We start from the raw sequence: 16,475 nt of genomic DNA, 5'->3' as shown, positions 1-16,475 counted from the left end.
TGCTCCCTCTCTATGACCCCGAAGTCATAGAGAGGTCAGAGAGGAGGCACTCAGCATGGCACAGCCTGCACATCAGCTCTATGCATAGAGGAATCCACAGGATTGTGCCCCTTTTGAAATTCCACTGGGATGGTGCTGCTCCACACTGGCTGCAGCACAGGGCTCTGTGCCTCTTGCACAGTACAGTCCTGTGTGCAGAATCACTCTTCCAAAGCCAGATCTCTTAGCACAGCCACCCCTGTATTTAGAACTGCATCATTGCTGGCAGTCCTGGGCTCTAGAGCAGCATGAGCCATATTGTGTCATACTTTGTATGACTTGCATATGTCAAAACAAGGGTGGTAGCAATGGTGGAGTAGAAGTAGTCTTAGAAAATTATATTGAAGACAATGATTCTTTGCTAATTTTCTTGGATGTGAACAGAAGGTCAGGTAGAATGAAGTCAGACTCATTACATTACTAACAGCAGTTCTTGTTGCTCTGATCTTTGCAATTTTTGGATGGATGATTAGTTTTAAATTTAATGTCTTCTCATAATAAAAACCTCGATATGCTTAATTTCTTATAAAATGTAGGAGTCTATTCAATGTTTTTACCATATCACTTTATAATACCCCCTTTTCTGTATGGCATATATTTACCAAAATCATTTTGATTCCTGTAGAATTTGAAAATCACTAAATTGCAATGAAGTTTCAATGTTTTTATTCAAAGCAGCTTTTCACAATGTATAAATACTGCATATTAACACACATGAAAAATACAACTTCTAAGGCACCCAGAAATGTGTCCATACACTAGTTACAGGACCATCAACAAATATATTGTGTACAATTTGATGTAGACAGTCAATATTTGATATATCAAGATACAAGTCCCTCCGTACTGTACCAGTTTCAGAAAATATTTACAACACTGTGATTGAAGGGGTGCCTGTACCCTTATAATATTATATTATGTACTCATCATTACAAATATTAGAAACGGTTTTAGTCTGTTCCATAACATTCTGACAAAATAACGTAAGGGCCTAATTTGCAAAGTTCTACCTTTAATTTCTTGTGCAAGTTACTAGTTTGAAATCAAATAAATTTACATAGACAGATTTTGTGAATTTTTGGTTCTTTGCTTCATCTCAGAGGTTTGGTAATAAGCCTTACCAATAGACATGCCAGCTTAGCAGAACATTGCTCATTTTCCAATAGTCTAGTGGATACATTTTCCCCCCTTATGCTTAAAATGAATGAGAATGAAATGTTTGTAGCAGGAAGAGACCATTTGATCGTCACTATAAATGTCAGACTAGTTGATTTGCTAAGTAACTAATGCTTTGTTAGAATAATGTAGTTCTTTGGTCCTTTGTTTTTATGGAAGGCATAATATTTTTATTCACTAGAAATCACAATCCTGTCAACCTGTAGATAAGTTAGGGAATGACTTTCAGTGTAGTATTAAAGTAGTGGAAAAGAGATTTAATATGGCTTAAAACATACAGTTAACTGGGTAGACACAGATACCACATCCAGGATACCGAATACTTAAATGTACTATGATTAAGATTGTCTATAAGTCTCTTATGTAAACTTCTTTAGTGTCTCCTAAAGAGTGCTGGCTTTAGCCAGATTTGACTTTTATAGACCCAGCCACAAAAAGCCTGAGATTAACTACTGTGGTTGGGAAAACAATATGCACAGTTTATATAGAACAAAGCCCAAACTGACAAGTCTCTAACTATGTTGTTTAAAAAAAAAACCAAACAAACAACCCGTATTATCCTTTTCACAAGAAAAACTTAAGGCCCTGTACTCTGATTTTGCCAACTGTTTTGCAGAGATTATTTGGGGAAGTCCTTAATACTACATATGCCGTTGTGAAGTTTTAAGATTTGTTGTACCTAATGGTAAGGCTTATTCACAAATGCAATAAATTTACAGATTATACTTTAAACTCAGTTACTTCAAGGCTGGCAAAAAACAAAACAAAACAGAAGACCTGTGCACCCCCCCCAGCAAACCTGTCTGTATATCCCTAACATTAAAAGAGCATTTTATCCTAGTGAAAAACTATTGGCACAAAACCTATATACTATAGATTAAAAGAACAATTAATAGTAGTGAAAAAGATTGCCTAAAACGCATACCCTAACCTACCACAGAAATATAAAAGTTTATATTCTGAAAATATATACTGTATTAAAGTTTGTAAGCTTATTCATTTAAACAGAAATGTACTGAAGTAGTAAACTAAACAACACTTATCTACAGCAAAAAATATACATGCAAGACATCACAAAATAAATTGCTTACCTTGAATATCTACAAATGCAAAACTGCAGATTCTTAAAGGATTGTACAAAACAATTTACACAAGAATAAAATAACATACTTAACAACAAATTGCATTTATTTTTTTAAATACCGTGAATATTAGTAAAGGTACCCAGACTAATATGTACAGTACATCTATGTATCTGAATAGCAAGTAAAGACTGAAACAGAAGAGAAAAATCAATTCTGAGCCTTAAATACTCAAAAAGGAAGCTTTTGAAATTATTAGCCTTTTTCTGAAAGTAAAACAAATTCTATGGCAACTAGATTGTAATTGTTTAGATGTGAATAATTAAACATTAAATATGATTAGCGCCTTTTATGAAAAAACATATTTCAACCATTCCTTTGTCAAACAAAATATTAATATGAATATTTGAAAATGCAATTGAAATGGTGCATTTAAAAAGTTGATTGAATTATGATTCTTTTTTGTTCTAAAACCTTCTGTGATAAAACACATCTTCATACCGCAGAGAGCAATTTTCCTAGATATATCAACATGTAACAAGCACAGTATTGAAATAAACTTTCTAGTATTTTACTGACACATTTTACATGCCCTGGAGTTGTACCTCTCTGAACCAGTATAAGGAAAAATGAAAGTTGGGGCATCATGATACTTTTCTTGATTTTTCTAAAGTCTCATACTGGAAGCCTGATTGTACAAACACTTATGCACGTGACTAATCCCATTGAAGTCAGGGGAACTACTGAAGTAAGTGACTTGTGTGCATGCTTATATGATTGGGTTCTATGGCCCTGATCCAGCAAAGGCTTTAAGCATGTGTGTAACCTGGTCACATATTTAAATTTTGCTAGGGGGCCTAAGAAGTAAGCAACCCTTAACATATAACAAGTGCTGTATCAACCATTTTCATATTTTTACTGAAAGAATTACACTTTATTTTAGACCACTGAAAAATAAGAGTCACTCCATAATCACATACAATGTTGCATTTCGAAGACATTTAAACAAAGTCTAACTATGGGTCAGATTCTGCCATTTTTTTTATTTTAAGCAGAAGAGGGGGAGGGGAGTTCTGACTTCAACATAGTGCTCTGCTTTAAAAAAAAAAATCAATGGCACAATTTGGCCCTAGGAGCATAAATAGAATGTAAATGGAAGGTATTTTACTTTTAACTATGAAAACCGAAAAGATAGATGGACTCTGTGGAAACCTACTGCTCACTAGAATTGCTGGCTTGCAATCTCTCACAGACTTTATTGAGACTCTTTTTTGAAAGATTGTAAGGAAAAAATGAACAAACCCCTCAGCTCACTTGTGGTTCTTTTAAACTGTAATCTGGTCAGTGAGCTCAAGGATGGAGAGCAAGTGCACAAATCACTAAAGAAACAAAGGTGCAAATTTTCTGCTTTGAGAGATTTTGATTTGGGCATACTAACATGGCAGTTCGATTCACTGAACATGTTCATGTTATTTCCTCCCTAACTGCCTGCTTGACTGTTGAATCCAGGGTTCAAAAGTCAGTATCGCTGAAAAGTATTACGGTCACATTTTAAAAGAGCAAATTAGATTTTTTTTTCCCACTTAACATGGACTGTTTTTATGGACAGCCATAGATTTTTTTTTTTTTTTTTTGCTTCCCCATAACCAGATTATGGGATTGCCAGCAATGGAGTATTGGAAAAGCAAAACAAAAACTGTTTCCACCCATTTCAAAACCTAGCACCTTTTTATCAAACTCCTATCCCAGACCCAGACGCCTCCAAGTATTAATTATCCCACAACTGAGCAATCAGGCAGATAGACTAAGGCTCACAAGGGTCGGTTTGTAGACTTCAGACCAAAAAGAGATGTTTAAACCTGAAGAACGCTATGATGCCACATAAGGGCACCACACACCCTGTTATTAATGTCCAGCTAATAAGAAAATAGTAATCTTAAAGCATTTTGTTGGCAAGCCCTTCAGTGCTCCTCAGGAAGGCAGGAAGTGAAGAGAGACTTGTGTGGGACTCACTATTGGAGCTTCCACTGATTTTCCTTAACAAGTTTAACGAACTATGACTTGACTTCAATACATCTTTGTACAATTTCACACATAAAGGAACATGTACATGGCTGTCACTTTTAGTGGCCAGACATTTGGTGATTTCTGCATGTTCTTTATTGTATACACAGCTCACTGTTAAAAATGCACTGGGCTACTTACATTCTCATGTGAAACCATTAATCCAGTCAAGGGAAGTATGAAAATAATATCTATATGATCAATAAACAGTTGCATACAAACATAAAATAAATAAGTTAAATAAATTCAATGAAAGAAAAAAATCCTAGTAGGTTTTTTTCTTTCAAAACTAACTTTACATATTATACATATAAATTATCAGGTTTTTTCCATTACATTGTTAGAACTTAAAAAAATAATTAAAAGATTTCTGAAGTATAATAATCTGGGTCTGCAGAGTGTTACTGTGACCTGATTTTCAGATTGAGCCCTCAGTGTCAGCACAGACATTTGTTGCAAAGCAAGAATAAGTTAAAAAAAGGACAGACAAAATAAATCATTACAGAGGGTGTGCCTTACTGGGCCACAGTAGTGCTTTTCAGCACGTGGAATGTACACTTCTAACTGGATGAGCTTGTGAATGATGCAGCACTCAGCAGAATTTATGTGCGCTGACCAAGCCTGCCTCCATCTTGATTACACAAAATCAAACCAGCTAGAAGCAACTGTGTAACTTCTCAATTTAACTCACAAGGAAATTGACACAACCATATGTATAAGATACACTGTCACAAATTCATCTCAAGGATGCATTCCCTCCGCTTTTCAAACACAGGTAATGGTTGAACTCTGTTTACACTTGGAATGTTTTCTCTCAAAGTTAAACTGTGACTTCAGACTTCATAGATTTTGTCTTGCAAGTAGCTGAATAATGAATCCAGTCCTTTGGAAGAACTCCACAGCTGTTTTAACATCTGACACTCTTTTTCATTCACATCTTCAAGTCCAGATTTCAGGAAGCTCCGCACCAGGCATTTAGACTCTTCTAATACCTAAAGTTAAAATATTAGCAGTTATTTTTTTAATTTAATTTTTGATCTGCTCGACCTATTATGGACAGCAGTATTAACAGTGTTTTAACACTTAAATAATTATCTCTGTGGTGTAGAGAAGTTGGACCTGATTTTTCAGAAGTATTAAGCAGCCACCACTCCACCTGAAGTCAGTGAAGGTCGCTGATTCTCAGCACAGAGATTTGTATTTATGCTCTCGTACCATGATTTCCAAAAGTAAATAGTGATTTCAGGTGCTTCCATTATTGCGGGCCTTACTTAGGCCACCTTAATTTAGAAACTGTCTTAAGCCAAATTAGGTTGTCTCTCTTTACATTTTTTTACATACAAACCCCAATAGGAACTCTTATTAGTTAAATGAAATTGGGATATGTTCCATGCTTCACTGTGTTCTAAAGGTAGAGGGTTAATACAAGATGTTAGTGTTTGCAGAAAAGGGAGACAAAATGGAGCAAGCTCTACCAAACAACTGAGTCCTAGACTAAGGTATCCTCTCAGTTTTGGACTGTAACTCGTTACTATTCCAGAACTGTGTTTCTTCTCAATAGACTGTAAACAGGTCAATTATAAGCAGCAGGGTTACTGGGTTTTTTTCTGTTTGTTTTGTATTTTTATGCACAATTGTCCACAATGAGCTAGAATGAGACCATTATATTTGTTCTACTAGACTCCTAACTCTTTTATAACTTTTAAACCTTTTGATAGGTAGCTCATGCTTGGTCATATTATAGAAGTAGGGTGGGAAGAGACCTCAGGAGGTCATCTAGTCCTTCCTTCAATCTAACAGACTTCAGTAGAAGATGCTATTGTACACCTGATCCGTATGTGGGGAAATGAAGAATGCAGGATGAGATTCAGAGCAGTTCCCATTTCATATAATATAGGATGTATCAGCCTTATCCAATAAGCTTATGCTGCATTTCCAAAGACCAATTCATGGTGGGTTTAGTTCTGAGTGTCTTTTCTGAGATGTAATCTACACCTGATTTAATTAAAAATCTTCTGTGCCTCTACTGTGTCTTGAATGACAAGTCTTCTAAGTGAAGTCAAGGAATGCTAAGAGCATGGCTACACTGGAAACTTCAAAGCGCTGTCACGGGAACGCTCCCATGGCAGCGCTTTGAAGTGCGAATGTGGTCATGTGTGAGCGATGGGAGAGCTCTCTCCCAGCGCTCCTGGTAATCCACCTCCATGAGGGGATTAGCTCTGAGTGCTGGGAGTGTGGCTCCCAGTGCTCGGAGCCTGTCTACACTAGCACTTTAAAGCGCACAGACTTGCTGCACTCAAGGGGGTGATTTTTCACCTCCCTGAGCCAGCAAGTTAGAGAGCTATAAAATGTAAGTGTAGACAAGCCCTAAGAATGCCAGGGGCATGCAGTATAACTGAAAAATTAAGTACAAATGGCTACCAGTTGCTTTCATTTTGTCAGTGCTTTTTTAGGGAGGCTGTGGTTTTCATTGTTACCGTTTACATTACGTTTCTTTTAAAAGCTTAGATAGGGCTGATGCAAGAATATACAAGCCTCAAGGAAGAGGGCCTTGGAAAGTGAGGGTTATGCAGGAGTTTTAACAGCCACTAAGCTGCAATCAGAAAACAGGGAAGTAATAACTCCTTGGACCGATTTGGCTCCCAAGATCCTTGTATGGATCTCACCTCTCCCACATGGACCTCAAGAGAATGCTCTGTGGAGTCAGAAACTATGGGGGCAGGGGAAGAGAGAGGGAGGGAGTTGGCAGTCTGGTGATTGGATGAAAGCAGGAGCTGGGGACATACATTTTCCCATCCCTTCCACTGGCTCCCCTTCACTGGGGTTGGGGGGTGTCCCTTTTTTAAAGGCTGTGACAAATGCATCTCCATTGGAGCTGTGCTGCAGGGAGCAGAGAGAAGCTTCAGGGAGGGACAGAGAGTCTGCACAGAGGTGCAGGTCTCCTGCTGACTCTGTGTATGGATCCCCCTGGTTCATCAGTGAGCCCTACAATCCATTCCATATTGGGAAGTGAAACAACCTGGGAAGAAATCCATGAGCAATCCTTGCACAGACCTCCTTCTATTAGCCCTTCCCTCCAGAGGTTTTACTACAGGAGTTGAGAATCTAGTTCTCTAGTACATGACTAGCCCTTGTAGCACACATTCCCTGTTTTCAGTGAAGTTATACTTATAAATTCCTTTTGCCTATAACTGAACAGGTTTCTATTTAATTCCTTAATACGAGTTGTAGTCTAGCAGATAGAAACAAAAACTGATAGAGTTCTTACCACTGCGCTGCAAGATGCCATTTCTTTTACTCTCAGCATCACTTCTTGACTGAATGTTGTTGGCCAAAATACTTGTGACACAAGTCCTCTGCTGCAGGCTTCCTGTGCTGTTAGCTTTCTCCCGCAGAACAACATTTCATTTGCCTGCAAAAGAAAAGGCTCTCTCAAGCTCCTGGGTGGTGATTTCCTTCTGTCCTAGACCACATATGCCTAGTGCTATGGTCAACTAAGACTTGCAAATATTTTCATCCTTCTCCTTAGTGAGAAGTACTTATAAAGTGTTTTTGGCAGTGACATCTAAGCATTGTATGGACAAATTAAAAAAATACATTAGCTGTTCATATCAGCATATTGATGTCAGTGATTTTTACAAGAGTAACTGTCAGTATATAGGCAATGATAGAACACTGATCCATGACAGCAAGTATAAGCTATTATGGGGGTCAAATTCTGATCTTTTTTTACACTGGGGTAAACTAAGTGACTAATGGAATTACTCCAGATTTACACTTGTGAAGCAGACAGCAGTGTAAAGCCCCAGTGTACCGCATTAACTATTAGCTATTGCACGAGTCTAGCATGGTGCAGAAAGATACTTTTAAACCTCCCACATTAGCTTTGCCAAAGCAATTTGTCCCTTTCCTGACATATCCTTGAAAGTGGCCCCTCTTCTCATGTCCCTTGGGTCTCTCTTAACCAGAGACTGTAAAATGTGTCAAATTCTGTGACAGTCATAAAAACAGTGCAAAACAGTATGGAATTAACCAAGCCCGCTGAGCAATTCTAGGAGAAAAGTGCCTTACCAGAGCAACACCCAGTATTTGTGGGAATGTATACGATGAGCAGCCAGCTGGAGTGAGTCGGATCGTCGCATATGGGGTCTGAAACCAAGCCTTCTCGCTTGCCCAAACGATATCACACAGTGGTAAGATAGATGCTCCCAACCCAAGAGCTGGGCCATTGATAGCAACTACAATTGGCTTCTTAAATTGAATAAAAGCTTTTACAAAATCCCTAAAATAAAAAAAAAGGAAGTTCTTGAACAGGGAAACACTTAAATTAGTTCTTGAGTTTAAACTATGTATCTGAAAACAGATCTGAATGTCAAATGCTTTGCTCAGTTTTTATGCCTTCTACTGGGCCTTTCCCCAGATGAACACTTCAGCTGATTTGTCTGTAATTAATTTATAAGAATACTATGGCATAGAAAATGATTTCTCTTAAATTGTATTTGGTTTGTGTAGAGTAACTGGAATGCCTGGAACAGGGTACCTTTTTGCGGTATGGTTAGGACTAGTATTATTTCTGGACCAGTAAGTGATGGGTTGTATACTTAGTGGCTCTCACTCTATTCAAGGAAGGCCAGCATGGACTCAGGTGGTCGTGCTTAGCTAACTTGATGGAATCCTTTAAACATATTGCAGAATGAAAGAGGAGGGAAACTCAATGGGTGCACTGTTGTATACTTCTGTAAAAGAACCCGAGACTCTGCATCAAGATTAATGGTAAGGTATCCTCCTGAGCCATGGAACAGAGATAAAACAGGGTGATCTAAAGAGTACACACAAGCTGAAAGAGAAAGACACAGAGGGGAGCCGCAGATTGGAAAAAAACTACGTTGAAATGAGATTATTAGAGTGGTATCCAGAGGTCACATGCTGGATCTTTGTAAGAAGTGATTTAGATTAAGGTATAACAAAGACCTCCATGTCCCACCTCTTACAACAAATTTGAACTGATGGAGGGGGGGGATAAAGAGGGGAAGCGGAAATAATGCAGTCAAATGCAAAATGGATTGGCTTATTTAGGTGAGGGCTAGAAAACGGTAAATTTAGTGCAATAAGAGCTTTGAAATAAGTCACCTGCCTTCTAAGAACAAAGGGGTATGGAATCTGTGTGAAATGGAACAGTCTGCACACTGATCAGGAAAAGTGTGGGTGTATTTATGGACAAATTATGGGTTCCATCAAACCAGTGCACAGCAAGAGAGAAGGCAAACAAAATACTGAATGATATTAGCAGAAGGAAAACGCAAAGCAAGAGGTGATACTGTTACTGCCCAAGTCTCATATGGAGTATGTTGTGGAAGAATGTGATTCCTTTAAAGACATTTGTCCTTGGATGTGCTTGCAGATTTCCTGTTGAGATCAATGGGACCTATACTTGTGCATCTGAGAGCAGGATTGGGATGCTGGAGATGATAGCAGATCTCATGGAAAGATTAAGGCACTGATTTTAGCAAAGCACAGGTATATGCTTAACTTTAACCCTGTGACTAGCCCCACTGAAGTCATTGTGACTATGGATTGGGATATAAGAGAAAGGGGTTTATTTTCAACAACAACGAAATAAAAAAAGAGGCGACTTCGAGATGACCCAATATTAGCGTTTACAATGTATGAAAGGGACTGACAGTGACAGTGATGTTTTTTTTCAAAGAGGTAGTATAATCAATATTAAGAGGCCTGAGTCTGAACATGAGAAAATAAGGAGTGAATAGGGAGGTCAAGAGCTCCACCTCATACAACTGACAATAAGACAGAACAGGTTACTAGACAAGGCAAGTAGAGTACGGAGGAGTACTGTATCGATGGGCTCAGAAGGCAAAGATGTATTACTGGAAAAGGAGGGGACTAAGGGGAATTATATCACGCTTCGCTGACCAAAGCAAGGCCCAATGATTAACTTAAGGCATTTCTCTGCCTGTAATGTGACAAGCTTGATCAATTTCAAAATTTCAGAGTATTCTGGGCACCAATGGGCACAAGCCTATTGATTTTTGGTACAGATCAGAAACTGGAAAAGCCTAATGCAGAGGAAAATCAAGACTCCCACACTGCTAGGTGCAGAAGACAGAGGAAACTCCCTTTGCTCCTGCAGCTGCCTTCACAGATCAGAGGCAGCAGCTAAACATGCTGCATGGGGAGACAATCTGCAGCCTGGCAGAAACAAGACAGCCTTATAAGGAGAAAGGGGGACCCCAGGAGAGGAGAACAGAATGTGAGGGGACATTCTTAGAATTGCACTGGAAGTTGTAAATACTGTTGCACAGTGGAACTTATTACAGTGAAAAGGGAAAATGTTATGTTTGGAAGGCTTTCGTTTTTACTACAGGAGACGTGAAAATATGGTCTTCATGTGCACTTTTGAATCTTGCAATGAGCTTGGCATGGACACAGCACTCTCATTGCAGGATCAGGGCTTCTAGTCTGTTAAAGAGCCTGTGAAACAAACGAACTGCAATCCTGTTGTTTTAGGCTATGATCAACATATGAGAGCTATAGCACAGACAGAAGGAATACACTGTGAGAATTCTTCTTTTCATCTCATAATATTGATATGAACACATTCCATTCTCAGCTGATACAGAGAATGGACACGGGTAAGTTACTATACACTGGAGCACCCTAACTACTGACAAAGCAACATTTTCTCTCTCTCTACAGTGTTATTTTGTGTCAGTCAGTTAACTGCTTCTCCCTTTTCAGGGAATGATTGAGCAACAGAAAAGCATTGACGGTTAAGTTAAAAGTTTATGAATATTGTATTTCCATGCTCATAAAATCTAATCTGACTGGGCCAGAATCTGACATTCTTGCTGAGAGGAATGATGTTGTTCTGAGACTACTACTGATTTTAACATAAGAAAGGGTAGCAAAATGGACTTGATCCACACCCCTTTTAAATAAGAATCCAATTGACTTCACTGCTTGTTGTCAGGCCCTATATGAGGGACATACCAGATTTCATTGAGCAGTTTATATGGGGCCATATTGCAATACCCTTCCTTCCATAGATTGTAAGCTACTATTCAGTGCAACTGGAGTAAGGCACTACCAATGTGAGTCAGAGTATCGCAGTCTGGTCCATACTTGTTTAAATGTTGAATGGATATGTATGACTCTATACATCTATAAGATTTCTGAGTGTATAAATATGTTTATTTAGTCATTCATATTTATAAAATAAACATTAAACAAGTATTTACATATTGATTGTGTATATATGTATACCCACACACACACACACACACACACACACACACAATTTCATACATAACTAGTGATTTTGATACACTTTGAAGGCGCCTGATTTTCTGAAAGTGCTGAACATCCATCCCAGAAAAAGTAGGCCTCTTTCAGGAGTCCTCAGCCTCACAAGACACTTCTGAAAACTTAAGCCATAATATTATATAATTAAATTTACAAGACATTCATTTTTCTCTATTTTAAGTTTCAGAAATATCTACTAGAATTATCCAAATTGTACTGTAATAGTTGTGACAGATACGGCAATTTCCTGTGTATTCTTGGGAGACCTTACTGAATTAAGTTGAAGTGTCTTTGGGGTCCATTGTATTCAATGCAAATCTTATATATTTTGGTGAGCAGGGACTGTATGTAACCTCTCCAGGAGGCAGATGTGATGTGAAGCCAGGGAGTTTCAAAGGTCTAAATTAAAAATGTGTCAGAGAAGAATGGATTTTGGGACATTAAATGTGAGGTATTCCTCAGGAAATGTACTTAGGGAGAGGTTAGTTCGAATTCCCCACTTCCAATTATGCAAAAACTCAGCCTTTTGAAACTATGCCCTGAGGAATGGGTAATTGTCTGCTGATTATCTGTTCCAAGAGACTGCAGATCACATGCCCAAGCTGTATAAAGGAATAGTTGTACTGCAGTTGAGATTCTGCTTCTGAATTTGAGACAGTTATGAACATATTACCACAGGGAAAACCCAGTTGTGGGTTTTGAAGGACTGACCAGGGCTCACGGTTGGACCTGGGGTGAGCTCTGGTAAGCTTTTCAGCATGCAAGTAGATTCTTTTATTGTTTTTAATGTTTTCCCTGTAATGCTTTTATCTTAAGAATACATGTGCTTGCTTAGAATGAGCTGTGTGATAACTTATAACTGATGGCAATACACAGGTGGCAGCCCCCAGGGAGAGAGAAAAGCACCAACACTGGCTTTTTTGGCAGTCTAGTTTGCTGGGGAGATCACAGTGTAGGCAAGGAACTGTATAACCTTAAAGAACGCCCAGTCAGGATGGCGTGAGATACGGGATCTCTGCCCAAGAGAGGTGACTGCTGGGACCCTAAGAAATACAGGTGCAATTGCCCTGAAACTGACAATAGTCACTGCAGTAACCAAGACACTGGTAATGAACAGACTGAGGTCATTACTAAAATGGCTTGGCTTCCGTTAGATAATTCTGTTGATTTATATCATGAAACAATAAAACAAGTTGTCCTAATATAGCTGAAGTCCAGATCTATAGCAAACCATCTCCTTTAGTTGGATTCCTTCATAATAATGTCAGAATGTACTGCATAAAACTTGAAAACTCTCAAAAGAGGAATACATATTTGTAGGAAATAATAAGTCTGAGCCAAGTCCTCAGCTGGTGTAAAAAGATGTAGTTCTATTGACTTTAATGAAGTAACACTGATATACACCAGCTGAAGATCTGGTCATCTATTTATACCACTGTGGATAATGGGAACATTTGATGGTTTATAGTGTAGACTGATTTATAGACAGCACTTCATAAACCCCGGATTTCTATTAAAATAATCTATTTTAAACAAAACCACATTTTAGTTATGAAAATAGAACTACATTTACATATAAATTACATGATTTAAATGTAAGAAAAATATCAGAAACCTTTCTAAGAAGGTTCTGAAATACATTAGATGCCTGCTGTATTAATATAACACGACTAAGTCATAGATCCCCATTTGTACTGAAACTCATTAAAATGATGATAACTGAAACAAGTAAAATATCTGGCTTTGAGGAACAATGTTAAAACATGAAGCCACAGCTAATTTAAAAAACAAAGTTACATCTCAATTTGAATTTGAGACTTGAGGAAGAATTTTGAAATACCCTGAGGTAGTGGAACTAAATAAATCTTAACACATTGTACTGGAAATAAGAGTTCTGTCTCATAAGAAAAAGCTACAGCAAACTCATTCCTTTTTCTTGTTAAATGAATTTGTAGGACTAAAATTAACGTACAATCAACACTTAAATATATAACACTCTTGGACCTGACAAATATTTTTTATAATCACACACTGCATTTCATAATTTAGAGATCATATGTAAGCTTGGGTCACCTTATAGCTTCTGCAATCCTAGTGCTTTCTTTTCTTCTGTCATTGGATAACCTGCCAATTAAATATGAGTAATCTAGGCCACTACAGAATACACTTCCCACTGCGCTGAGAAGTAAGAGTTTACTGTCATCAGCTGATGCATTGCACAATGCTCTCCGAACTTCCTTCATGATCTGTGGATAAAGAAAAGTAAACAATTCGACATGCATGCCTTTGCAAGATAATTTCTCTTGCTTTATAAAATTGTACTTGTTGTTAGAGATGTATATTTTGGCCACTGTAACTTAAGTACTTTGAATTATAATAGTGTTTACAAAGCCCTTACATCTTTGAAGTGCTTTGCGGACATGCAGTAATTCAGATCCATTTTTGACAATGTGGCATTTCTTCGCTTATCCTTTGGGGGAAATTCTGGTTACCTATTGATATTTATCAGATATTGTTATTCTATTGATATTTAACAGATTTCTTGTTTCTTGGCTCTTGTTTTGCTCCTATGACTTTTTAAAAAATAAACGGATATACATCATTGTACCATCAAAGTTGTTACCACAGCAATAGCAGGGTAAGCTCTGTGTTTGAGTGAAATATATAAACCCTGGCCTTCGGTTCTTCCACCAGTTCAGTTAGGGCAGTCTGTATCAGTCAGGTGGAACAATACAACTTTAAATGCTCAGACTTATGGCTAATTTATCGTTTATAGTACTATGGTCAGTGACATTTTTAAAGTCTACAAATGCTATCGTAATAAAAGCCAGTAGAAAGGTGACTAATTTACCGCTTGATTTACTATTAGATCAAATTATTCATAAACACTAGTCAAAATCTTTAAGACCTTGATATACTGGTGTTGAAATAAGAGACTATTATTATTGCAAGCACAACATTTTTCCTAACCATTTTAAGAAGGGGAATAATATTTCATACATTTCTGCAGGTAGTTTTCATTCCGGCCCTGACTGAACAAGGCATGTACACACATATGTAACTTTAAGCATGTGAGTAGCCCTGTTGACTGACTACTCTTGTTGACTTTTATGTGTGAAATCCTGCCGATTTAAATCAATGGGAGTTTTCTTATCGACTCCAGTCGGACTAGGATTTCATTTAGTGAGACTATGCATTTGCTTAAACTTTTGTACATATTTAAGTGCCTTCTTGATTCAGGACCTAAAGCATGATGGGCCAAATTTTGCGCTCATTTATGCTGAAAGATTTGATGTACAGGGAAATTTTCAAAGACCGCAAAATTTGGCTTGATGAGTTACAGATGTAGAGAAATAAGACATTCAGATGGCAACTACTACTTTTCACTACGTAATGCTTGCAAAGTGCTTTACATCTCTGAAGTGCTGTACAGATATGTACTAATCCAAATCGATTTTAAAAAATGTCACTAAATGTACAGGTGCAATTTTATGCATGCCACTCTTCCTGGACAGGCTTTGCACACACAAATTCTATGATTTATGGCAGTGTTTCCAAAGCTTGTGATGCGGCTTGTATAGGGAAAGCCCCTGGCAAGCCGTGCCGGTTTGTTTACCTGCCGCATCCACAGGTCCAGCCAATCATGGCTCCCACTAGCCGCGGTTCGCTGCTCCAGGCTAATGGGAGCTGCTTGAAGTGGTGGCCAGTACATCCCTCAGCCCGTACTGCTTTCCCTACACAAGCAGCATCCCAAGTTTGAGAAACACTGATTTATGGGAACAAGCTTGCATTTGCTTGAGCAAATCATGTAGCGTGGTGTCTACCTGATTTGCATGTGCAAACACAAAGATCTGAATTCTAGCATGTATAAAACTTGCACATGAGAAATGGAAGGGTAAGTTTTCAGAAGATAAAAACTCTTTTGTAGGTGCATATTCGAGTGTTTACAATCCTGACTGTGTGTGAAAATCAGGTAGTTATAGGCAGAAGTTCTCTCAGCTCTGTAGCTAGAATTCATGTACAAAAATGGCAGCACTGATTTTGTGAGGGCAACTTACACCCAAATCATGGAGGCACAGGCTCAGTCCTTTTGAGAATATTAATCCACACTCATGCAAAAATGCAGCTGGGTAGAACAGCATATGCAAATTTTGTTGTAGCTGTGAAGTGAGAACAATCTTACTCAAAGTTTTGCATGTGATTTTAGACCTGATCAAAGCTAAACATTTATTTCAGAAGATACAGAACTGTGTAAGTCAGAGATCTATTGGATTGACTAGTCCAACTCCCTGCTATTATAAGATTGCTCTCATCAGTCTCTTTTTCTAATGTTTTATGTTTCCCTAACACTGGGACTTCCACTATTTCCTTGGCAGATTCTATAATGTAGTCAACATGTTTGGGCAATATTTTGTGTGGCCAAATTAGAAGCAACACTTCCTGTTGATCATAATGGGGGGCTTTGCTTCAAATATGATGATAGAATATGACTCTCCTGTCAGTTAGTTCCTCCTGATATTCAACTGCAATGTTCCCATCCCCATATGTTTATATGCACATCTACAATTTCTCTCTTCCTTAATGTTATCATCCTTCAAATACTTGTTTTGCTCTTAGCCCACATGTATATCTGGATCTCTTCATTTTCCCACAATAAACTTTCTGGACTTAGGTTTAAATGGATCAAATCATAGAAATGAAGGGCTTGAAGGGACTTTGAAAAGTCAAGTCCAGCCCCTGCGCGGTGGCAGGACCAGTTAAACCTAGACGGTCCCTGACAGGTGTTTGTCCAAG

General features: G+C 38.1%; 1 protein-coding gene across 2 annotated transcripts in view; it reads right to left on the bottom strand.

Annotated features, from left to right (window-relative positions):
• Window positions 1–688: 688 nt before the first annotated feature.
• The window catches only part of CDYL2 (chromodomain Y like 2), a 78,843-nt gene continuing 63,056 nt past the window's right edge, over window positions 689–16,475 (bottom strand). For both annotated transcript variants that reach the window (XM_030581251.1, XM_030581252.1), the window contains exons 4-7: window positions 13,755–13,927; window positions 8,433–8,643; window positions 7,630–7,773; window positions 689–5,353 (exon numbers count right to left, since the gene is read on the bottom strand). In XM_030581251.1, coding sequence (XP_030437111.1) covers window positions 5,195–5,353; window positions 7,630–7,773; window positions 8,433–8,643; window positions 13,755–13,927 — 687 coding nt within the window. In that variant the 3' untranslated portion in view covers window positions 689–5,194. The remainder of the gene's footprint in view (window positions 5,354–7,629; window positions 7,774–8,432; window positions 8,644–13,754; window positions 13,928–16,475) is intronic.

This window comes from Gopherus evgoodei, chromosome 12 (assembly GCF_007399415.2).
Source record: "Gopherus evgoodei ecotype Sinaloan lineage chromosome 12, rGopEvg1_v1.p, whole genome shotgun sequence".
Taxonomy (NCBI): Eukaryota; Metazoa; Chordata; order Testudines; family Testudinidae; genus Gopherus; species Gopherus evgoodei.
The sequence above is the reverse complement of the archived record's forward strand: the minus strand, read 5'-3'. Positions and strand labels throughout refer to the sequence as shown.